The sequence below is a fragment of the Muntiacus reevesi genome, chromosome 3 (assembly GCF_963930625.1).
Source record: "Muntiacus reevesi chromosome 3, mMunRee1.1, whole genome shotgun sequence".
Classification (NCBI taxonomy): Eukaryota; Metazoa; Chordata; class Mammalia; order Artiodactyla; family Cervidae; genus Muntiacus; species Muntiacus reevesi.
Genome location: NC_089251.1, coordinates 87549730 through 87576480, shown reverse-complemented (window position 1 = coordinate 87576480; position 26751 = coordinate 87549730). Strand labels below are relative to the sequence as shown.

At 39.8% G+C, this 26751-nt stretch overlaps 1 protein-coding gene across 1 annotated transcript in view; it reads right to left on the bottom strand.

The window, feature by feature from the left end:
- SRD5A2 (steroid 5 alpha-reductase 2) overlaps nucleotides 1–26100 on the bottom strand; it is a 43063-nt gene extending 16963 nt beyond the window's left edge. Inside the window, exon 1 of the mRNA XM_065927401.1 lies at nucleotides 25812–26100. Within this exon, the coding sequence (XP_065783473.1) occupies nucleotides 25812–26092 (281 nt within the window). The 5' untranslated portion in view covers nucleotides 26093–26100. The remainder of the gene's footprint in view (nucleotides 1–25811) is intronic.
- Between the last annotated feature and the right edge of the window lie 651 nt (nucleotides 26101–26751).

Below are 26751 nucleotides of genomic sequence, written 5' to 3'. Positions count from 1 at the left end.
TATGGACTTTTACCAGCAAGGTGATATCTCTTCTTTTTATTATGCTGTCAAGGTTTGTCATAGCTTTTCTTCCAAGGAGCAAGCATCTTTTAATTTCATGGTTGCAGTCACTGTTTGCAGTTATTTTGGAGCCTAAGAAAATATATTCTGCCACTGTTTCCATTTTTCCCCATCTATCTGCCATGAAGTGATGTCCCGTCACTGGGGAAACAGTGGCTGACTTTATTTTGGGGGGCTCCAAAATCATTGCTGATGGTGACTGCAGCCATGAAATGAAAAGACGCTTACTCCTTGGAAGGAAAGTTATGACCAACCTAGACAGCATATTAAACAGCAGAGACATTACTTTGCCAACAAAGCTAGTCAAAGCTATGGTTTTTCCAGTAGTCATGTATGGATGTGAGAGTTGGACTATAAAGAAAGCTGAGTGCCAAAGAATTGATGCTTTTGAACTGTGGTGTTGGAGAAGACTCTTGAGAGTCCCTTGGATTGCAAGGAGATCCAACCAGTCCATCCTAGAGGAAATCAGTCCTGAGTGTTCATTGGAAAGACTGATGTGGAAGCTGAAACTCCAATACTTTGGCCACCTGATGCGAAGAGCTGACTCCTTGGAAAAGACCCCGATGCTGGAAAGATTGAAGGCAGGAGGAGAAGGGACCGACAGAGGATGAGATGGTTGGATGGCATCACCGACTCAATGGACATGAGTTTGAGTAAACTCTGGGAGTTGGTGATGGACAGGGTGGCCTGGCGTGCTGCGGTCCATGGGGTCACAAAGAGTTGGACACGACTACTAAAATGAACTGAACTGAACTAATGGGACTGGATGCCATGATCTCAGTTTTCTGAATGCTGAGTTTTAAGTCAGCTTTTTCACTCTCCTCTTCTAACTTCATCAAGAGGCTCTTTAGTTCCTCTTTGCTTTCTGCCATTAGGGTAATATCATCTGCATATCTGAGGTTACTGATATTTCTCCTGGTAATCTTGATTCCAACTTGTGATTCATCTAGCCTGGCATTTCACATGATGTACTCCTCATAGAAGTTTAATAAACAGGGTGACAATATACAGACTTGATGTACTCCTTTCCCAGTTCAGAACCAGTCCATTGTTCCATGCCCAGTTCTAACTGTTGCTTCTTCACCTGTATACAGATTTCTCAGGAGGCAGGTCAGGTTCTCTGACCTGGTACCAGAACTCAGGTCTGGTATTCCCATCATCTGTGGAAGAATTTTCCACAGTTTTTTGTGATCTACAGAGTCAAAGGCTTTAATGTAGTCAATGAAGCAGAAATAGATATTTTCTGGAATTCTCTTGATTTTTCTATGAACCCACAGATGTTGGCAATTTGATCTCTGGTTCCTCTGCCTTTCATAAATCCAGGTTGAACATCTGGAAGTTCACAGTTCACATATTGTTGAAGCCTGGCTTGAAGAATTTTGAGCATTACTTTGCTAGCATGTGAAATGAGTGTAATTGTGTGGTAGTTTGACCATTCTTTGGCATTGCCTTTCTTTGAGATTGGAATGAAAACTGACCTTTTCCAGTCCTGTGGCCACTGCTGAGTTTTCCAATTTTTGGCATATTGAGTGCAGCACTTTAAGAGCATCATCTTTTAGGCTTTGAAATAGCTTAGCTGGAATTCCATCACCTCCACTAGCTTTGTAGTGATGCTTCCTAAGTACCACTTGACTTCACATTCCAGGATGTCTGGCTCTAGGTGAGTGATCACACCATCCTGATTATCTGGGTCGTGAAGATCTTTTTGTACAGTTCTGTGTATTCTTGCCACCTCTTCTTAATATTTTCTGCTTTTGTTAGATCCATGCCATTTCTGTCCTGTATTGAGCCCATCTTTGCATGAAATGTTCCCTTGGTGTCTCTAATTTCCTTGAAGGGATCTTTAGTCTTTCCCATTCTATTGTTTTCTTCTATTTATTTGCTTTGTTTGCTTAAGAAGGCTTTTTTTTCTTATCTCTCCTTGCTCTTTTCTGGAACACTGCATCCAGTTGGGTATATCTTTCCCTTTCTCCTTTGCCTTTCACTTCTCTTCTTTTCTCAGGTATTTGTAAGGCCTCGTCAGACTACAATTTTGCCTTCTTGCATTTCTTTTTCTTTGAGATGATTTTGGTCACCACCTCCTGTACAATGTTAATTTTTTTCCTAATGCTAGTAAATATACCTAATATCTCTCTCACGGACACACACTGCCACTGGTACTATACACAAATTTATCATACATATTGGTCCCTCTTCTAGACTCTTATTTCTGTTCCATTGGTTTATCTATAACCAGTACTACACTTTTAATACTTGTACTTTAAAAATTTGTCTTGGACTTCCCTGGTGGTTTTGTGGTTAAGAATCCACCTGCCAATGCAGAGGAAAGTGAAAGTCAAAGTGTTAGTTACTCAGTCAAGTCCAACTCTTTGTGATCGCATGGACAGTATGGACAGTAGCCCACCAGGCTCCTCTCTCCATGGAATTCTCCAGGCAAGAATACTGGAGTGGGTAGCCATTCCCTTCCTCAGCAGATCTTCCCAACCCAGTGATGCAACCTGGGTCTTCTGCATTGCAAGCACATTCTTTACCATCTGAGGCACCAGGAAAGCCCACCAATGCAGGGGACACAGGTTCAATCCTTGGTCTGAGAAGATTCCACACACGCCAAAGAGCAACTAAGCCTGTGTGCCACAATTACTGAAGCCCATGCACCTGGGGCCCATGCTCCACGACAAGAGAAGCCACCACACGAGAAGGCCACACACTGCAATGAAGAGTAGCCTCTGCTGGCCGCAACTAGAGGAAGGCCATATGCAGCAACAAGGACCCAATGCAGCCAAAAATAAATAAATAAATATTTTTTTAAATAAAATATGTTTTAATACTAGGTGGGGCTATTCTTATATCATTACTCTTCCTAAGGACTTTCAAGATGCCCTTCATTGTTTATTCTTCATGTGAACTTTAAAACCAACTTGTTAAACACATGCCCCCAAATGTTAGAAATACCGTTGACCTTTGAACAATGGGGATGGGAACTGCCTGGGTCAACTCACCTACAAATTTTTTTCACTAGTAAATACTACAGTAGTACACTATGAAAGGTTGGTTGAATTCATGGGTCCAGTATCTCAGATAAGGAGGAACGGCATATACTGGGGAACCATGGACATAGAGGACTGCCTATAAGTTATGCATGGATTTTCAATTGCTCGGAGGATCAACCCTAACAGCCACATTGCTCAAGAGCTCTGGGTACCAAACAAGGCTTGCAGCAACACAGGGAGCATTTAAGTAAGAAAAAGATTGAATCTCAACAAGTTTTGTGGTATTTTTAACCGATCTTAATCCCATCTTCCCCTTTCCAGCTCTGCACAGCCTTGAAAAGTAATAGCATCCATTCCCGGGTTTGAAGACAGCAAAACATGGCTTGAGGTCTTTCAAAGCCTCATTTCCAAAGAGAAGTAATTATCTTACTTGTTTGGTGGTTCCCTGGTGATGACTCCACTCAAAAGACTTATCTTTAGTCCCCCTCACTCAGACTTACCCAGTACTAAAAGTTTCTGGGTTTGAGGGTGTTTTTAAAAATATTTTAGCACCACAGTGGCCTGAGGCAGGGAATAACAGGTGGGACAATATTAGACTAATCAAAAAGCCTAAAAGGAAAGACTGAGAAATGAGATGCCCATAGGAGCTTTGATAATCTCATACACATTTCTGGAAATCTAGACAGTCATGCACATGCATAGAGTCATACATATGCTTAAAAGAAGACTTGGGATCCAACTGCCAATGCAGAGAAAACTGGTTTGATCCCTGATTAGGGAAGATTCTACATGCCACATGGCAATGAAGCCCACAACTACTGAGCCCATGCTCTGCAACAAGAGAAGCCACTGCAAGTAACCCTTGCTCACTGCAACTCGAGAGGGCCCACCTGCAGCAGTGAAGACCCAGCACAGCCATAGATAAATAAATAAATCCTTTTAAAAAGACCTGAAAATTTCCTAAGCTCTCACTTCTGATTGACTTTGAGGTCTGAGCAAGTAGTAAGTGAAGCCAAAGCAGAATTGTAAACAACATGGGTGGTTGTTAAAGAGCTTCTCTAAGATGCACACAGAGGACCTTGGTGAAGACTGGGAGACGCACTGGTTTCAGGAGCTTTAGGGAAACTGTGATCATTAAGTGTAATCACTTTGTGTAATCACATTAAGTGTAATCACTAAGAAAGTCAAGTAGTGACTTCAGTCACATCAGTGAAGACAAAGGCTTCATAGAATAAGTTCCAAAAAGCTACTAGGCAAACAGTAAAAACAAAAAAACTAGGAGGCAGAGAGAATCTGATTTCCAGAGTAGTTACATAGTATTATAGTTTTCAACAATAAACCATGGAACATTCAAAGAAACAAGAAACTATGAGACATTCATAGGGGAAAATGCAACCAATTAACATTGTCTCTGAGAAGACCAGACACTGGATTTATTAGGCAAAAATTTTCAATGAACTATTTTAAATATTTCAAAGAGCTAAAAGAATCCATGTCTAAAGACTTAAGTGAATTTATAAGAATGAGAGACTATCAAATAGAGAATATCAATAGAGATAGAAATTATAAAATGGAGCCAAATAAAAATCTGAAGTTGAAAAGTATAACAACTAAAATGAAAAATTCACTAAAGGGGCTTAGCAGTAGACTTGAGCAGGCAGAAGAAAGAATCAATGAAGTTGAAGACAGTTTAATTGAATTATTCCAGTTTGAGGAATAGAGGAAAATAAACAGAGGTTCAGAAAACTGTAGGACACAGAGAGAATAATGACAAAGGGGCAGAAAGAATATTTGAAGAAGTAATGTCCAAAAAATTTTGAATTTGATGACAAACACTAACCAACACATCCAAGAAGTTCAGTGAATGCCACATGGATAGACTTACAGATATCAAAATTTAGGTCTATCATGATTAAACTGATGAAAGCCAAAGATAAATAGAGAATCTTGAAAACAGCAATAGAGAAGAAACTCGTCACATTCAATAGAATAATCATGAAGGCAAGCAGGCAGTGGAGTGACATATTCAGTAGTCTGACACACACAAAAAAAAACCTGTCAAACAATTTTTTACCTGGGAAAATGATCCTTCAAAAGCCAAGAAGGAAAAAATAGATATATTGGACTTCAGCAAAACCATAATGATATATATGTATGTATAGTGGTTCTAAAGGCTAAAGGAAGGCTATTAAAAAAAATAGCGTCCCAATGTTCAACAATGTTCATTGTTGGCCTTCCAATGTGGGACTGCAAGTGCCATCAATACCCCCGAAGCAAGCCCAAAGGCAAAGTCCTTGCCTTTTGAAAACCCAGGACATAGTGCGTGCCCCATTTCCCAAGGTAAACCATGTATCCACTCTTTAAACCATGTATGGCCCCTTCTGAACTTTCTAAGAATCTGAACGAAAAGTCAATACTCAATCACATTTCATCCAAAGGAGTACATATTACTCAGGACAGGCTCATTACTATAATAAACAACTCCCAAGAGGTTCCATGTATTAAAATCTCATTCTTTGCTTGTGTCATAGCACAACGCTCTTCAGGAGTGATGCTCTGCTCCATAATCACTGAGGATCCAGGCTCTTTCAAGGCATCTTCTTCCTCTGGCCAGCAGACAAAAACAGCGTGGAGGATTGTGTAAAGGTTTTCTTAAGGGCCAGGCTGCAGATTAGAAGTAGCATATATTACTCCCACTTTCATTCCTTTGGCACCACCCAACTGCAACAGTGACTGGTACATGCAACCTAGCCACACAGGCAAAAAGCTCTGGAAAAAGCCAGGAGTGCCGGAGAAAAAATAAAATCATTCTGATTGGAAAAACTTTGCTCTTGGAAGGCTGGGAGCAGTCTAAAATGAGAGTTTCAGTGCAGAAAGTGGTAAGAACAATGAAGAGGGGAGGCTAACCATTAGTGCTATGGAGGGTTGCAGGTAAGTTTTACCTTCCGAGCCCAATATGACCTGAGACTCAGTTTCCCTGGGGTTTGGAACCACTTCACTTTAATTTCCTCCTACACTTTTTATTGTAAATTTTCATTCCTCTGTGTTTGTTCTGAACCAAAGTCTGATAAGCACTATGTAAATATAAAGTTTTCTATTACTGCTAAGTAAATATTCATTTGGGGGGATGCTTATTGGAAAGGGTTAACTGAAATTGCACATCCAAATTAAACTAAAGAAAAAAGTTTAAAATTATACATCTTGCATAGACCATCTCATATTTAACTAAGTCTTCTTCAAACATAGATGCTATTGCTGAGATTATCAAGCCTATTGAAGACTTTTCACTATATGAAATTTTAGATTTCATTGTCAATCAAAATGAATTCAAATTCTATATATAAAATACTAGGTTTCCATGTATATATTTACTTGTTATGTATAGTAATAACTCTGTCCTCAACTCCATCTCCCCCTTTATCCACTACCCCATTTTCCTGCTTTCTTTTACAGCAGAACTCTTCAAAAGAGTTGTCTATACTTGCCATCTCTATGACTGTTCCTCCTTTTGTTCTTCCTCTCCCCAAAAGAAACTGATCTTGGTGAGACCTCCAGAGACCTCCATATTTTCAATTCCAAGAGCCAATTTTCAGCTCTGTTATTTGACAAGTTGATCACTCCATCCTTCTGGAAACACTGTCTTCATTCAGCTTCCAGCACACCACTTTCTCTTGATTCTTCTCCTACCTCACTGATTTCTCTTCATTTTCTTTTGCTGGTTTCTCTCCATTCCCTTGACTTTTAAATATTGAAGTGCCCCAGGGCTAAGGACCCTTTCTGTCTTTATGTATAGCCACTGTAGATGTGATCACATCTAGACTCATACCTTTTATTAATATTATCATCTAAAACATGACAATTCCCAAATTTATGCCTCCAGGCAGGATATCTGCAGTCTTTGAACTCAGACTCATATAGACAACTCCCTATTAGCCATTTAGTTGAAAAGATTTCACAAATTTAATACACCCAAACCCCTAATTCCCCACTCATCTCAAAACCTGCACACCCCTGAACCTGCCCCATCTCAGTTCATTCTTCCACTTGCTTGGATTGAAGACGTTGAATCATCATTGACTTCTTCCTCTTCTCTCTCGCTTTTTCTCTCCATAATCTACATAAAATCTATTAGCAAATCCTACTAGCTCTACCTCAAAATATTTCCAGAATCTGGCCACATCTCACCAGTGCTCCCAGAAAATTTTGTAGTACTAAATACATACAATGGAAAATAGGAAAGGTCTCAAAACCCCTACTTTAAAATCCTAGAAAAAAAAAGAGTATAATAAATCCAAAGGAAGGTAATAATAAAGGTAAGAGCAAAAAATCAATAAAATTCAAAATATTAAAACAGCAATAAAATCAATTCTTTGAAAAGATGAATAAAATTTGCCTTTAATGAGACTAATAAAGAAAAAAAGAGAAAACATAATCAGGAAATAAGCAGAACCTGCAAACATCAAAATGATATTAATGAAATACTATGAATAACTATGTGAAAGTGAAAGTTCCTCAGTCTTGTCTGACTCTTTGCAACCCCATGGACTATTCAGTCCATGGAATTCTCCAGGCCAGAATACTGGAGCGGGCAGCCTTTTCCTTCTCCAGGGGATCTTCCCAACCCAGGGACTGAACCCAGGTCTTCCGCATTACAGGTGGATTCTTCACCAGCTGAGCACAGGGAAGTCCAAGAATACCGGAGAGGTAGCCTATTCCTTCTCCAGCAGATCTTCCTGACCCAGGAATCAAACCAGGGTCTCCTGCATTGCAGGCAGATTCTTTACCAACTGAGCTATCAGGGAAATGATACCTGCATAAATTTGACAGTTTAGATGAAATGGATTAAATCCTTGAAAGACACAAGCTATCATAACTTGCCCTAATGAAATAGACCATTTGACCAGCCCTATAGCTAATAAGGAAATTTAATTCATAACTTTAAAACTCCTCAAAAAAAAAAAAAAAAAAAACCCTCCAGGTCCAGATGGTTTCACTAGAGAATGCTACCAAGCATTTAAAAATAATTTGATGTTTATTTAAACATTCTGCTCAATCTTCTCACTTTATAAGGCTAATGTTACTCTAACACAAAAACCAGACAAACACAGCACAAAGAAAGAAGTATTATGAGCTACTAAAACCCATGATTACAGACATGAAAAATTTTAACAAACTATCAAGAAATAGAATTCAACAATATATAAAAATACAACATGATCAAGCAAGTAAGATTTATTCCAGGGATGCAAGACTGGTTCAATATTCAAAATTAATCAATGCAATCCAACTTTTTAACAGAAAAATAAAAGGAATATTATGACCATATCAATCATTGTAAAAAAAAAAGTTGATGAAATTCAACCCTCATTAATGATAAAAACACTGAGAAAATAGGAATAAAGAGAAACTTTCTGAACTTGATAAAGTCCATCTACAGCTAACATTATACTTAATGATCAATGACTGAATGTTTTCCCTCTGAGATCATAAAGAAGACAAGATGTCTTATCTTTCTACTCCCATTTAACAAAGTGCTGCAAATTCTAGTCAGAGCAATAAGGCAAGAAAAAAATTAAAAGCATACAGATCAGAAGGGAAGAAATAAAATTGTTCTTGTTTGAAAATGACATGACTGTCTCTATAGAAAATCCCAAAGAATTATCCATAAAGGTAAAAATTCATAAATTGGACTTAGCCAAAAATTTTTAAAGTTTTGCTTTTCATAAGACCCTGTTAAGAGAACGAAAGACAAATTACACAATTTGGGGAAATATCTGCAAACCACATATCTTACAAAGAACTAAAATTTAGAATACATAAAGAACTCTCTCTTAACTATCTCTTTGGTACCATCTTTTCAAGGAAGTCACATCAAAAAAATTTAGAGATATATTTTTTTAACTATCACAATGATCTTGGCAACTTAACTCCTCTGAACCTCAGTTTCCCATTTATAAAATGATAATAACAACCAACCTCAGAAGGTTGTTGAAAGAATTAAACAGTATGATTAATGTAACTGGCACATATTAGAACTTAACGGCTGTGTTTCTTTCCAAACCAAGGAAATATATCATTAGAGTTTCTCTGTATAAAGCCAAGGGTCAGCCTAAGACCAATGTGAAAATGATCTTTGAGCCCTAGTCTTTGAATCTGCTCATAGCATATCCCCTGTGGGTTCCTCTACCGCTGCTTCCCTCTTTCTCCTCCATTCTCAGGATCCCAGACATGCATGACACAGACATACATGGCCATATCCCAGAAGGTTTATTTTTCCTGCAAATTCCCCAGCCTTCAAATCTTTTCTTTCCAGTTCTTTTATTGAAACCTCCCATTCCTTTGTCCCAATCTCTCAGGGCGCTCTACTTCCTATTATCTTCTAAGTGACATCTAAAGCCTATGGGCAATAATCTCTCAGAAGTGTGAGTTAGTACCTGTTATAAGTACATTTGCAACTGATTCTAGTGAATAGGAGAGAGACCCAAGTATCCTTCTCAAAAACTCTTATACCACAATAGAAGATGAAATATCAATATTATTCCCTGAAAGAAAGTTGAGATTGTCCCTCATTCATGCTTTGCATAAATAGTCTAACAAATAGTAATCAGATGCCACTCACCCTACCTAACATCAGCCCCAGTGTGAAAATGAGAATTATAATTATGGAGAAGAGAGGTCATTTCACAACCTGAGACACTTGGGGAAAGGAGAACTCTAGACAGAGCTTTTCAATGTGGAGGTTCCCTATGGCATTGGCAGCAGTCGTGTATGGATGTTAGAGCTGGACTATAAAGAAAGCTAAGCGCCAAAGAATTGATGCTTTTGAACTGCAATGTTGGAGAAGACTCTTGAGAGTCCCTTGGACTGCAAGGAGATCCAACTAGTCCATCCTAAAGATCAGTCCTGAATTTTCATTGGAAGGACTGATGTTGAAGCTGAAACTCCAATACTTTGGCCACCTGATGCAAAGAGTTGACTCATCTGAAAAGACCCTGATGCTGGGAAAGATTGAGGGCAGGAGGAGAAGGGGACGACAGAGGATGTAATGGTTGGATGGCATCATCAACTCAATGGACATGGGTTTGGGTAGACTCTGGCAGTTAGTCATGGATAGGGAAGCCTGGCACGCTGTGGTTCATGGGGTCACAAAGAGTCAGACACGACTGAGCAACTGAACTGAACCGAACTGATCCCTAGAGAACATGAAGGCCCTGCCTGAATGAAAGGAGAAATAGTGAGACAAGAATCCTAAAATAGATGTGGAAGGACAAAGAAAGCATTTTTCTCAAGGTCTTAATGATTGCCTTGCAAGTGGTAACAAAAATCATCTCACAGGTGACTTTCTCTGGTTCATCCCCTCTAAGATGGCAGATAAAGAGTAGTCAATGATGCAAGATTTCCTGTTACCTTTCCTTGGAATTTTTGAAAATTCCTTGGAATTTTTTACCTGGCTATCTGGAGATGTGTTGCTTTAAACGAAAGAAAATACTTGAATGGTAGGGATATCAGACATATTCCAAGGCCACAAAAAGAATTATTGGGGCGGATGGTTTTTTGATACCAATCAGATTGTGTTCAGGTAGGCTTATTCTGTTAATGCACCCTGCTGTCCTGATATGAAGGCATTTATCCTGAGAGAGAGAATGTGTGTGTGTGTGTGTGTGTGTGTGTGTGTGTGTGTGTGTGTTACTACTACTAGCCCAGTGAAGAATACGAAGTTCACAGAGGTGTGGTAATTTTCCTAAGGCCACACAGTTACAAAGGGACAGTAGAGATGAGACTTAAAAGAGGGTCCTCTGCTTCAAAACAACTCACTCATTTCCAATTGGAAAGGAAAATTGAGATCAAAATATCCAATTGGAAAAAAATTCCACAAGCTCTTCAAAAGAATCTATGTTTGGTTTTTCAGTCATTTTAGTCCAAGAATCTTGTTGCATCTCTGGTAGTCATTTGTTACATCTGCTACCCAACATTCATTCTTCCTCCTTAGGTAACTACCCTGCTTCTCCATCAGGGACCCACTTCCTTCGCATCTTAGCCTGTGAAAAGGTTCATCCTCAGCCAATCAGAACAGGGACCCCTATTACACTGGCTCTTTCAGAGATGGGCATATAAACTCAATAAACTCCAACAAGGTTTTGCTTATGTTTTCTAAAACTCTTCTTTTCCACATGCCCTGGATCTGAGAGGATGTGCTTAGTTGCTCAGTCAGGTCCAACTCTTTGCGACCCCATGGAGAATATACACTCTTAGATGCTACAGTTGTCTTGCTACCACCAAATGACAGCCTTTCTGAAAACAGAGTTAGTAAAAGAAGTAGAGCCAACAGCTGCAGAGAGAAACCAGATCTTGATGGTATCTTTGGAACCACTAAATCAATCTGGACCTGAAGTTAGAATTTTCCAGTCATGAAAGGTAATAAATTCAGATTTTACTTAAACCTACTTGAATTTTCTGTCACTTGAAACTGAAAGAGTCCTGATTAATGCAACATCACACTGTTCTCTTGTAAAATGAGCATCGACCTTTTCCAGATTTAAAGCCAGGATTGGTGAAGGTTTTGAGTTGCATTTGATCATAAAATAGAGTTTCCCCAAAATTATTTTCTTGGAGCAGAACTCACCAAGAGGTCTTTCCTTGTCGGAGCCTTTCTGAATGCCAAAGAGCATAAGGCCAACCAGTCCTCTGAGCCCTTGGCCTACTTCCCCAAGTGCTTCCCAAGAAATGATGAACAGTCACTTGTCTACAGATTCAGATGATACCTATCAATGTAAGTGATGGTTTTGGACATCCTAGAGAGTGGGAAGTACAGGTCAAATGCAACAGTGACTAAATACAGAATGAGTCAGTGGTGCAAGCCATCCAAGCTTATGTTTAATTATGGACCTTGTATTATGGCTTGAATGCTAGCCCCCCAAATATGTTTATGCCCTAATCCCCAGAACTTGTGACTATTACTTCATTATAGCAAAAGAGTGAACATTCTCACATGGCAAACGATGAGGTTAAATTAAGGATCTCGAGAAGATGAAGCTATCCTGGATAATCTGAATAGACACTAAATGCCATCATATGTATCCTTACACAAGAAAGGAGCAGAAGAAAAAAAGAAAGATACACAGAGAAAAAGGCAATGTGAAGATCGAACAGAGATAAAGCCAAGAAATGCAGGCAGCTGCTGAAGCCGAAAGAGGCAAGGAAGGATCTCCCTTTAGAGATTCCACAGGGAACCCATCTGACGCCTTCTGGCCTCCAAAAGGACAGGAGAAAAAAATTTCTGACTTCTGGCCTCCAGAGTGATGACAGAAAAACTTCCTGTTGTTTTAAGCCAGCCAGTTTGTGGTAATTTATTCTAGCAACTACAGGGAACTAGTCACCTTGTTAGAGTAGTATTGGGTCACTGAAATTAACTTTGGTTCAGACATCCTGTAAGGGACTGCCAGCAAAGAACCACATACAACTAATATTTATACAGTGCTTACTATGCTCCAGGTACTGTTCTAAGTGCTTTGCACATATTAACTCATTTAATCTTTACAGCAACCCTAGGAAATAGGTAATATTGTAATTATCCCCATTGTGCAGATGAGGAAACTAAGGCACGGTGAGATTACATTAGCCCAAATTGGTACAGCTATGAAATATCATAGTTGAGATCCAAGTCCAGATGGAAATATTTCCAGAGTTTATGTTCTTGAGTACTTTGCTCTATTGCATTCACTGTATGAAAAAAAAAAATGCCAGTTTCATGGGGATTTGTCTACATTGGAGGCTCTCGCCTCTGGTTTTATATTCAAATCACCCAATGCTAAAGGTGAAGAGGCACACTGAAGATAAATAACTCAGAATCACGGGCATAGGATTGGGAGCATTGGCAGCACTCAAGAGTCGCCCCAGATGACTCCAATGTGTGGCCAGGATTAAAAACCACTGACTTCATAACCTCCATTGGCAAATTTAGCAAACTTTTTCAAATTGGCAGTGACCAGATGTTTTGGTTTCTCCAAATGTACACACAGAGAAATTAGACTGCAAAATCTAGTATTTTTAAAGGGGCTCAATTCAATAAAACTACATTTTTTTCCCCTGCAGTAGAATGGTTGATCATTTTCCATACGGGTTGTACCATGGGAAAAATTCCAGGATAGATAGGTCCCATTGTCAACCCCTTGCAAATGTCCTCTGGTGTGAATTATCTGGTGGTCATGATCCAATAGATATATTAAAATTATGAAAAACATTGAGATGACCAGCTCATGAAGACCTAAAACATAGTACATCATTTTTAAGTTTCCTGTTTATATTATCTCTTAATATTTTTGTCCTGGTAGTATTGAGAGAACTTGGAATTGCTCATTCATTCAATTTTCCTCTTTCTTTCTGCCTCTACATCAAAATAGAAGTTCAGTCTGAATATCCAATTAATTACCAAAGTTTTAAGAAACTGAGGATTCTTCTGAGTGATGGAAAGAGTAATCATCATTAAGGTACAACCTCCTACAAAAGACAGGCTACAGACCACTGACCCTATTCATTTATTTGTTTGTTTGTTCCTAAGATCAAGATCTTAGTGTACTAATAGACTCAGATGGATCTCTTGACCTGAGTAGCTAATCAATTAATTTGAATAACCAGCTTATCGCTTCTTTTTAAGTTGATAGGTTTGGTGTGTGTTTTGGCATTGAGTAAAAACACCTGCTCAGCCACTCATGATAAATGACCATGAGCAAAATAACAAATTGTAAATTGTGACATTGGTGGTTTTCATCTTGAAGCACAAATTTCAGCAAGCTTACTAAGTTGAGCTAAGGACAAGACATGTTCACTGTTGGACACAAATACATCGTTTCTCTAAGCTACAATTTTGTATCCTTTATTTCTGATTGTTTGCAAAAACAAAACTGTGGTTTTCAATTCTAGCTGTTTGACTTTTTACTGTAGCCTGATTTTATAGGGATTCTGATGTCATTTGGAATGGTCCAGGAATAGAGCCCATTACCACCAGCCAGAATGAAAAACTTGTAATACATGCAACACTGGGTAGAGTACTCAAAAAGGCCTTGGATCAGAGGAGCGAATTAGTGCCCTTGCACTAGCAATCTTCCAGAAGTACCTAGAAAATCAGATCAAGATCTGAAAGGGCCAGATTACTTCCAAGTAACTTAACTGCACCCCAGAACAAAGCTCAAGAATATTTATAGGAACACAAAAATATGCAATAGCCAGCAAGGTACAATGTGCTATGCTATACTTAGTTGCTCAGTCATGTTTGACTCTTTCTGACCACATGTACCAAGTTCCTCTGTCCAGATGACCAGGCATGCAAAGAAGCAGGAAAACACAGATGTTAGAATTACCAGACAATGACATTAAAATAGCTATCATAATTGTATTTCATGTGTACGTAAAATTAAGTAGAGACATAGAAAAGAGAAAAAGAAAAAGCCAAAATCGAACTTCTAGACATGGAAACTACTATGTCTGAGACGGAAACAGGATTAACAACACATAAGAATATCACAGAATAAAAGACTGTAAACTTGAAGACATAGCAACAGAAACTATCCAAAAGAAACACACTGAAAAAAATCTTTAAAAATGATAAAAGCATCAGTGATCTGTAAGACAGTTTCATAAAAGAGGAAAAAGATAAGGAAGAAGACAGGCTTCTTTTCGGAAATGATGTAAGCAAGATAACAGTGGAGCAACATATTTATTTATTTATTTACTTGGAGCAACATATTTAAAGTACTAAAACTAAACAGCTGCAATCTAGAATGTTATATCTAGAATTATGTACCTTCAGAAACAAAGGAGCTATAAAGACATTTTCAGATATTCAAAATATGAACAAAGACTGTCCTAAAAAGTTAAATTCTTCAGGCAAAATAAAAAATAATATAAGATAGAAATATAGATCAACATTCAAAAGTAAAGAACATCAGAAATGGGAAATACATGATTTTATCATTTAAATCCCTTTAAAAGATAATTGACTTTTTAAACAAAAATAAGAGCAACATGTTGAAGCTTCTTTTGGCATGCGTAGGAGTAAAACAAACACAATAGCATAAAGGTCAACAGGGGAGAAATGGAAGTATATTATTTCATATTCCTATACATGAAGTGGTATAATATCACGTGAAAGTAAATGGTGATATATAATGGAATAGAATAACACTCAATTCAAAAGATGGAAGATAAAGGGAAAATAGAAACAAACAACAGACAGACAAATAGAAGCAAATAGCAATATGATAGATTTCAACCAAACTACAAAAATCTCTGCTTTTAATTGGAAGAACTGATGCTGAAGTTGAAGCTTCAGTACTTTGGCCACCTGATGTGAAGAGCTGACTCATTAGAAAAGACCTGACTCTGGGAAAGACTGAAGGCAGGAGGAGAAGGGGATGACAGAGCACAAGATGTTTGGATGGCACCACCAACTCAATGGGTATGAGTTTGAGCAAGCTCCGGGAGATGGTGAAGGACAGGGAAGCCTGGGGTGCTGCAGTCTATGGGGTCACAAAGAGTCAGACACGACTGAGCGGCTGAGCAATAGAGAACAACTTTGAACACAACTGCCTTTTAAGGAATCTTCAACACCCTAACTCAATATGAAAGATGACAATTTCATGCAAATAAAAACCTCAGTGAGGTACCATTACATGCCAGTCAGAATGGCTGCTATCCAAAAGTCTACAAACAATAAATGCTGGAGAGGGTGTGAAGAAAACGGAACCCTCTTACACTGTTGGTAGGAATGCAAACTAGTACAGCCGCTATGGAGAACAGTGTGGAGATTCCTTAAAAAACTGGAAATAGAACTGCCATATGACCCAGCAATCCTGCTGCTGGGCATACACACCAAGGAAACCAGATCTGAAAGAGACACGCGCACCCCAATGTTCATCATAGCACTATTTATAATAGCCAGGACATGGAAGCAACCTAGATGCCCATCAGCAGATGAATGGATAAGGAAGCTGTGGTACATATACACAATGGAATATTACTCAGCCATTAAAAAGAATTCATTTGAATCAGTTCTAATGAGGTGGATGAAACTGGAGCCCATTATACAGAGTGAAGTAAGCCAGAAAGAAAAACACCAATACAGTATACTAACGCATATATATGGAATTTAGAAAGATAGTAACGATAACCCTATATGCAAGACAGAAAAAAAGACACAGATGTATAGAACAGACTTTTGGACTCTATGGGAGAAGGCGAATGTGGGATGATCTGAGAGAACAGCATCGAAACATGTATATTATCAAGTGTGAAACAGATCGCCAGTCCAGGTTGGATGCATGAGACAAGTGCTCGGGGCTGGTGCACTGGGAAGACCCGGAGGGATGGGATGGGGAGGGAGGTGGGAGGGGAGTTCAGGATGGGGAACACATGTAAATCCATGGCTGATTCATGTCAATGTATGGCAAAAACCACTACAATTAAGAAAAAAAAAGAAAGAAAGATGACAATTTCAGAAGTTAGTGATGTCATCGTGGCTTAGTGGGGGAGATCATGTAGTGGTGACTTTCCCCTCAAAGCAATGTTTATTTATAGAAATATTTTTCCTTTTATCATTTTATTGAAGTATAGTTGATTTACAGTGTTGTGTTAATTTCTGCTGTACCACAAAATGACTCAGTTATACACATATATACATTCTTTTTTATATTCTTTTCCATTATGGTTTATCACAAGATATTGCACTATCAATAGTTCCTTGTGCTATCAGTAGGACCTTGTGTTTATCCATTCTTGTAGAAATGTCTTGATCTCTATTGGCATTTAATTACGTAGTCAGCAAGGTAACTTAAAAGCTCATAATGTCAGTATTATTCCTTCTATTAGGTATAGTGAGAGTTATACAATTAAACACTTTGAAAATATTACATACAAATCCCATAAACCAAAATTATTAGCTATTCACATCACTTTAATTAATATATTAATTCATAAGTGTTGATGGAGATTTCTCAGAGCATATTCATTTTGTGCTATTTCTTCACAAATGACCTTATACCTTAAACTTATTTTCATCACAGACACAGAACAAAGAAGCTAATATTTTTGAAGTATACATAATATTCAATCATATTAGTTATAATCAGCTCTTAATAGTAGACCATTTAAGTAACTTTCAGTATTCTACAGTTGTGAACCATAACACCATAATTTTATGTAAATTGTTTCTTTCTTTTGGACTATTTCCCTTGAGTATTCTCCCCAAGTGAAATTCCTGGGGGGAAGAAAGTGAATAGCTATTCAGCTATGGTTAAGCATCGCCTCACAGAAAGTTTGAACAATTCTCAGTGACACAAAGCCACACATACACACAGTTTTTTCATAGGTCCATGTATAGTTTTTTTCATCTTCATCGAGATATGATTAACAATTAACTACACATATTTAAAGCATGCAGTTTGACAAATTTTAAAACCATCGTGACATCAAAATAATGAACTCATCCATCTCCACCAAAATTCTGTTCATACTCCTCATAATCTCATCCTCCTGTCTCTCCCTTTGTCCCCAGGAAACCAATGATGTACTTCATGTTCCATAGATGAGTTTGAATTTCACAGAGTTGTATACAAATGGAGTCATAAAGCATACACTCTCTTTTTGCTTGGCTTCTTTGCCCAGAATAATTATTCTGAGCTTCATCCTTATAGCTCACATCAATAGTTCATTCATTTTTATGGTGGAGTAGTATTTGATTATTTGGCTATACCAGTTTGTTTACTCATTTATTTTTTGATGGACATTTGGGTGATTTCCAGTTTTTGGCTACTACAAATAAAGTTGCTAGAAACATTTGTATACAAGTCTTTGTGTCAACATATGCTTTTATGTTGCTTGGAAAAAGAGCTAGCAATGGAATGGGCAGGTCACGTGTTATGTTTATGTTTAACTTTTAAGAGACTTCAAAATGTTTTAAAAAGAGATTGCCATTTTACATTCCCATCAACAATGTGTAAGTGTTCTAGTCTTCCGCATCCTCAGTAGCACTTGGTACATTTCGTCTTTTTACTGTAGCCATTCTAATGGAAACATACTGATATCCCATGTAGTTTGATTAGCATTTCCCTAATGACTAATGTGATGTGAGATCACATTATGTGATGTGAGATTGTATGTGTATGTGTATGGATGTGAAAGCTGAACACTGAAGAATTGATGCTTTTGAACTGTGGTGTTGGAGAAGACTCTTGAGAGTCCCTTGCACTACAAGGAGATCCAACCAGTCCATCCTAAAGGAAATCAGTCCTGAATATTCATTGGAAGGACTGATGCTGAAGCTGAAACTCCAATATTTTGACCACCTGATAGGAAGAACTGAATCACTGGAAAAGACCCTGATGCTGGGAAAGATTGAAGGCAGGAGGAAAAGGGGACGACAGAGGACAAGGTGGTTGGATGGCATCACCAACTCAAAGGACATGAGTTTGAGTAAACTCCAGGAGCTAGCAATGGACAGGGAGGTCTGGTGTGCTGCAGTCCATGGGGTTGCAAGGAATCAGACATGACTGAGTGAAGGAACTGACCTGAACTGAATGACTAATGATGTTGAGCATCTTTCCCTGTTTTTATTTGCCATTCATATGTTTTCTTTAGCAAAGTATCTGTTCATATCATGAGGTGCAGGAGCAATTTCATTAGAGAAAGAAAAGTATTTTTAACAACTGGTACTGGAACAATGGGCTATCCATATGCAAAAGAAAGAACTTTGATTCATATTTCTAACCCTATATAAAAATTACCTCAAAATAAGTCATAGACAAAAATGTAAAACTTAAGACAATAAATCTGTTATAAGAAAATAAGAGAAAAATCCATGTGACCTGAGACTAGATAAACGTTTCTTAGATTGCATGAAAACAAATAGAAAAACTGGACTTCATCAAAATTAAAAAACTCTGTTTTTCAAAAGATGCAGTTAAGAGAATGAGAAAAGATAAGTTATGCAGACCAGGAGAAACTAATAGCAAAGCACATATTTGGTAAAGAACTTGTACCTAGAATATGTAAGAATTTTCAAAATTCAATAACAAGAAAACAAAGGACCCAACACACTAGTATTTAGATTTGTTTATCAGATAGATAACTTTTAGTAAGTAAATTACATTCACTGGGAGACTGAAGTGAGACCAAGCACTGCTGTTGAAAGAGGACAGATAGAGGCAGGAGCGAGACAGAAAGAATGCATGCAGAAAAGGACTTGGGATTTTTCATTTTCAAATAGGAAAACTGTCAAAAGCAAATGGCCTTACTTTCTTCACAGTAACTTTTAGGATCAGCCTTGACAACATGAAGTAAGTATAATGGGAGAATCTTGAAAATGGCCCAGAACTGATTTAAGGCTTGGATAGTAGGATCAGATAATATGGCATGATAAAAAAGAAATTTGATATTAAAAAGAGGAGAGGTATTCTAAGATGGAGCACATATGGTGCATAGGGCAATTTTAAGTCATAGGTTACCAAACAACCCCCTTTCCTGACTGAACATCTCATTCCCACTCACAAACCTGGGAATAGACCATCCTTTGAGGATCAGCTAAAGGCTTGCTCATCACTCCCCTTCATTCCCACCAATCACCACAATCAGGGAGAGCACAGTTATTTGTGAAATCACATTAATAACAGCAATTGTCTCAAGGACAAAATGAGATAACTGATATAAAACACATAACATAATTCCAGGAACACCTGGAGCTCAATAAATGTTGGTTTCTCCTTCCTTTATCCCCCTTCCATAACCAAATGGAAGGCAAATTGCACTGCTGGCCCCAGTTCAGAGGGTTTTAAAATTTAGAGCTCCCAGGCTAAGCTGAGTCTCCTCAAAGGCTGCTGGGTTGAGCACAGCAACTTTTTAAACATCTTGCATCCAGCCTTTGCCATCCCCATTGCCATATGTGGCAAGGAGTCAAAGAGCAAAATGGGACGTGTCCCAGGTTCCAGAACCAAGTTGCCAGGCTCTGGCAAAAATCAATAGGTAGACAATTTTCATGGTCTATCTGGTAACAGAAAATATTTATGTTGCCCCTCGTGCTTACTGAGGGCTCTTCAGTTGAGTGTCCCTCCTGGCCTTTCCACGCTCCCTCAGGAAAGGAGGAATAAATGGTAAATTTGAAAGCAGGACTTCTCAAGGAATGTTTGCAGCTCAGGGCTTCTGTCATTCTGCTGTGTTTCCAGAACAGGCACTACTGCCTAAGGCCTGTGGTATTCAGTCATCATTGCTGCTGAGTATTTCTGAGGGGCAATGTTAGGATTCAAAATGGAAACTATGTTACCCCAAATAAGCTTTACCACTAATAAGGGTGGTAATTTGTTTCTAGTTGCCTAATTCCTGGGTCTCTTAGTTGATATGAACTTGGGTGGGGAAGAGGGGTGTCTTTTATTGGGCTTCCTCAAAACCCACCCACCCATCTGCACACTCAGACAGGCACCAGAGACCTCAGCACATTCAGTAGCGTGCCCATGGCCCACATGTCCCTCAGTTTGCATCTTCCCACCTGTCCTGGGCCTCTCACACTGACATTGCCACCACCAAGCTTTCACACCAGATGGAGTGTCAGACACACCATGATGCGTTTTGCTGCCTTCCTCCCGGAGGGCAAGGACCAGCTATTGTACTTCTTTTGTGTGTTCCCCTAGGGCCCAGTATAGTTCTGGGCTCATGGAACTCTGATAAAGAACCGGGAGACCCAAGTTCAAGCCCCACTCTGCCCCTTCCTCACCATGTAACTTCATACACATCACTTCACCAACTTGGATTGCTGTTTCCTTATCATGATTGTTCTTTTTAAGTGACATTAAATTAGACTTAAGATGAGTAAGAAGTTGGTCCCTTCTTCAGTGTGGTAAAAGTGGTCAAGATCTCTAAAAGTTGTTTACATCTCTGGCAAACATAGCTGTATATGTTTCAGATGTGCTTATGATGTCACCCCATTTAGAATGTAAACTCCAAGACTCCTACTATTTCCCACAAAGGTTCAAATAAAGGACTCGGAACCCAGGAATCCTCAGAAAATGAGATTTACTACCAAATTCCTATTAAAAGGTAGCAGAATTTTCCTAGACTATGTCCACTGCTTTTATACAGGATTTAACACAATTTTATGATAGAATTAACAGAGAACTAAATGTAAAGCTATGCTACTCATGGTTTTCTTAAGGAAGAACTGGCAAAATATGACCCACAGGCCAAATACAGCCCACTACCTATTTTTGTAAATACAGTTTTACTGGAACATCACCATACTCATTTCTCTACATACTGTCTGTGTTTTCATGCTACAAGAGCAGAGTTGAGTACCTGTAGCAGAGACAGTATGACTGCAAAGCCTAAAATAGCTACTATCTAGCTTTTCTGCAGAAAAAGCTTGCTGACCCCCATTTTAAAGAATCTCTCAGTTAATCTTAATTGATCCAAATTATGCCTAATGAGTGTCCTTAACACATGATTAAGTGACCACAAGAATTCAGTTTATTCTGTGTGAGCGTTTCTTCTCAGTGTGTAAGAGGAGAGATTTGTTAAGATGGTTTCCAATGGCCACATTAATCATCCTTCTGATTTTCAGCCCATCACTAATTTCCTTCACAAGGTTTGATTACTTCTGGATATTGGAGACGTGTGAAGGTCGTGAGATTGGGGAAGCCCTGGCAGGGCATGACGGGAGACTCAAGTTCCAGTCCCTTCTCTGCCCCTAATTGACTGAATTCTGTGGTGCTCTGCTTCTATAGAATGAGGAGCCTGAACAGGTGTGACATTTCTTTAAAATGGAGAATTATGATCAAGTGTGTGAAGTGCCTCATGGAAGGCCACCCTGGCTGCTATGAAAGCCCAAGGAATGGTACCACATCTTGACTTACAAAAGGAGAAAGGGCTCAGAGAAGGCTTCTTAGAGGAAGTGATGATCTGAGTCTTGAAGGATGGAGGATTCATGCTCTGGAGGATGAACTAAGCAATCAAGCAAAAAGACCTCTTACTGAAGCCATCATTGTACTTGGCTGAATAAAAAACATCACTAGTTTCAGAATCTAAGCTACAGAAAAGTTCTCTCCAAATTCAAATAGATTTTAATGTGTGCATTACACTCTGCTTCTGGACATGCCTCATGGAAGGTCAAATTGCCATCAACTTTTTACAAAATAAAATCTCTTTTTTTTTTTTAAAAGAGATTTTTCTTTTTCATATAAGCACCAAGGTCACACTCAAGTCTTGAAAAAACTTCAACTTCCCCCAGGCTTAGGTGGTGTGATGACTATTGCCTGAAACACCACAGCAAATTGAGAAAATGATCAATCAGGGAGTAGGGGCAAAGTATCATTCCAGGCTATAATCAAGGTCAATAAGAGGTGAGAAAATTTGGACTTTAAACAACTTTAGACATGGGATTAGGCAACATGCTTACACAGCAGTCATTTTCACGTAGCTAAACCATCCAAATATCCACAACAATAGATTCTGAAGGGAAGAGAATGATCTGAGTTGACCGAGTCATGCAATCTCAGCAACGATTCCTAAGTAATTGCTAGCTCTCCCACATTTCCGACTGCCTTTACTGATCCCAGAAGAAGAGTTCATTCATGCATTCAACAAATTTTAGTGAGTACCAGCTACGTACCGTCACTTTCTACACCAAGACACATCCATGAACAAATGAGACAAACATCTTTGCCCTTGTGAAATTCACATTCTACTATGTCATCCTTCTATGGAGAAAAGTACAGAGTTTCACCTTCTATCCTATGGGACATATTGCTTTCTGAATAGTCCCCAAAGGACATTTTGCAAAAGAGTCTAAGCCACAGATAAACCAGCCTTCTTGTGAACACTTTTCCCTTCATCATATTCTCTGTGTCATAGCTATGCACAGACAGGATAAAACCAAGACAGTCTGGAGCTTTTTTTTTAATGTGTCCTCACTATCAACCCAAATGACTTCTAAAACCTAAAGCCAAAATGCTCATATCTTTGAACCACTTCTGAGAATCCTGGCTAAGAGAATGGTCCTGACTTCTGAAAAAATATTGGATGCAAAAATGTACATCATAGCCTTATTTAACCTAGCCTAAACAAAAAGACAAATTGTCCCATTTAATAAAACTTCTATGTAAAAATTATTTAAATTATTTCAAAAACTATAAATTAATGGATAAATAAATTATTGTTTTTAGGATAAATGAAATAACAAGCAACCACTAAGATGATATTTACAAAGATTCTATGATAATGTGGGAAATTTTTATTATGGACAGTACTCAGGTAGAACTAAAATCTATATATATTCCATATAGCAAGCATGTATAAAAATCTACCAAGAAAAATTAAAGCCTTGATGGAAATGTCCCAAAACATTAACAATTAATGTACTCAGGTGCTGAAATTATCGAAAATTTTCTACTTTTCATAATTTCTATAGTAAACATTCATTATTTTTATAACTTAAAAATAACTTTAAACCTAAATATAGTTTTTTAAAGGGCAAGAACAAGATAGCAAGAACAAATATAAAACAGTTTATCATGGTAACTAAGAGCCTGAGATCTGGATTCAAACTCCATGGATCTAAATCCTAGCTCCCTGCTTACTGTGTGACCTTGGGCAAGTTATTTAATCATTTTTTGGCCCCAGTTTCCCACCTGAAAAATGGAAGTGATAATAGAACTTCCTTAATGGGATGGTATGAGGATTATAAATAACTCAAATAGTGCTTGGAGTAACCCCTTTTAAGCACTCAAAATGATAACAGATTCAATAGTCCAGTGGACTCAAACAAAGAGTTCACACAAGGGGAATGATGTACAAAACATCACAACTTCATTCCTTCGGGACAACTCATTCACACAGAGTTGTGTTTTCAGTGGGAATTTCCTGCAGGCAGACTTAGTCCCCAAATCCTTTACTTACATTTTAAATTTCCCCTGAATAAGATGAACAGTATGTCGATATTCATTTTATGAGTAATTACTTCCTTGGTTCTTTTAATGTACTTGTCATAATTTATTAAGGAAAAGTACCTTTTGGCTTTAAAAACAAGTCTAAAATTCTTTTTTAAAAGGATTGTAAGAAAACACTAAACTTTACTGTAAGATGAAATGAACTCATAAAAATATTATTTATGGTGCTAAATGTAACATTCTGATAAAAATCTCATTTTTTCTGTTAAATATGCTTTCAGAAAACAAGTGAAGTCAAAAGCTGGTCTCTAGCCTTCTGCATCTAAAGTCTTTCTTTTTGTGCAAATTAAACCACTTAAAGCTGGGTAAAATAAAATCCAGAAAGGACAACCATTTATAAAATGGTTGCTTGGCAATAATTATTAAAAGAGTGAGAATTCAGTTAAAATTGCATAAATATTAAATCTTAACCAATAAAAAAATCCAGAGGATAAGAAGAGGTTATAAGAAAAGACAGTTTAAAACTTGTTCTTCTACACTCCTTTTTCCCAAAATGAGGCATTGCTTTTCCTTCATGATCCATTATGAGAGAGGATCATGCCTTTCAGCTTTGAGACAAATTGTTTACCCTAATGCCTAACCTAGATTTCCTTGATTTTTTTGATCCCATAAATTCTCTATTCAAAAAAGGCTACGCTTCTGTTCCAGTTCTTGGTTTGGTTTGGCAACTTTTCTCTGTCTATGAATTCTGTTTTCTCTTTACAGAGTATCTACCCATGTAACATGGTGGGAAGGTCTTGAGCCACAGAGTTTCGCAGGCTTAGATTTTAATTTGGCTGGGCACTAGCTGTATCATTTTCATTCAGCCACTTAACCTTAAACAGCCTCAGTTTCTTTGTCTATAAAATGGGCACAGTAAATGCAGATCTCACAAGGTTACAACGGGGCTACTTGGGACTGCAGGAGGCAAATGACTAGGCATGGTGGGCAAGTGAATCAAGCGCTTGTTCCTTCCCCGATGAATCTCTTTTGAGCGGTCATTCTCCAAATCCTGAAATTCCTTGGTTTCTTTCCTTCTTTCCGTCTCAGACCAGAACGTAGATTTCTCCTGAACTTGGGATTGTTTTCATTCAGAAGAACATTTGGGCTCTAAGTTAACTTCAACTCATTCACACTTACGTACCAGGGGAACATGAAACGGGTTGGTGGTGAGCGCGGTCCCTTTTCCGTGGGGCGGGAGAAGTGGGACGCTTCCTCAGGCCCGTGGGTTCCCATTGCATTCTCTTTCCCACCATTTAAGTCTGGCTCTGCCCATCTCCCTAACGAGATAAGCTGATCCAGAGCCTCCGAGCTACATTTCCTTCAGAAAATGCCGATACTTGGGCTCCCTCAAGATCTCAAAACCAGCCCGCCCGCACCCTCTCAAGGAAAGGTGAAGAAGGAACGAGAAGGGGAGATGGGCAAGACGCCACAGGTGACACGCGATCGCGCGGAATCGGAGAGGTTACGGCTGGGCCAAGAGCTCTGCCCAGCTTGAGCCTTCCAGGGCGCCTCCCGCCCCGCTCTTCCCGCAGCGCAGTCAAAGGATTCGCAGCACACCTGAGGAGCGCTCGGAGCCGCGGGGAGCGGAGGCGGCGACTGCCCGCGATCGCTTCTCCACGAGCCCGCGTCCGGCCCGCAGCCCGGCGCTGCCGGACGCTCCCCCGGCCGCGCACTCCACGCTCCTTGCAGCCGCCCGCACTGCCCCTCTGCGATCCTCCAGGCGCCCCGCGCGCTGCTCTCCTGGACGCCGGGAGCCTGGCGGTGCGCTCCACTCCGCGCCCTCAAAGGAAAACGCTACCTGTGGAAGTAATGTGCGCAGAAGAGGCCCAGAAGCACAGTCGCAGGCGGACCCAAGAGAGAGCTGGGCTGCCAGGCGAGTATCCCCGCGGGCACCGCGAAGGAGGGCAGCTCCTGCAGGAACCAGGCGGCGCCGGCGGGCAGACGGACAGCCGCGGGCATCAGGTTCTCCGAGTACTTCCCGTAGCCGGAGGGCTTCGCGAGGTACAGGACCAGTGCCCCCAAGGCGGTCAAAGTGGCACTGCCTGCCAGCACCGGACTCTGCTGGCAGCGAGCAGACATCGCGCCGTGTTCCCTGCCGGTGGCCGCTACCAGCGCAGAAGAGAGCGAGGCCCCCGCGGTCCCTTTATGGAGAGCTAGACGCCACCCCGCGTCCGCCCCTTCGGCCTTGGCTCCCGCCCCTGCATCCTACCTCCCATCCCGGTGCGGTCAGCCCTGGCTAGGCTCGCAGCGATGCCCCTTTCACAAGGCTGGCACTTTGGGAAGCAGCCAGGCGGAGAATGGACGAAGGCTTTCGTGGAGCCAACGTCGTGTCCTGGGCCCTTCCATTAGCCCATGTTAGCGCCTTCGCTCGCGCGCGCGCCCTCTCCACAGCCTGCCACCCTTCTCAGCTTCTAAGTGCCCTTCGAAGATTTGCTCTTCACCCATCAGCCTCTGATGCTGCAACTTCTGAGACTAGAAATAAGAGAAAAGCACAGGTACGACTTAGCCAGGGTGATTCTGCGGTAACACACACTGTGTGGCCGCCACGCAACCCGCACCCACTGACAATCAGCACCAGGGTCTCCCCAGCCCTCCGGTTCCGTGTGCTCCTTCGCTCTCCTCCTGCTTCCACTCAGCCCTGCGTCCTTCCTCCAGCCCTGGGCCCAGCATCCGGGCACATCCTGCGTTCCCCAGGCTTTCCGTGTCCCGGAGCCGCGTTCCTCGGTTAGTGACCCTTC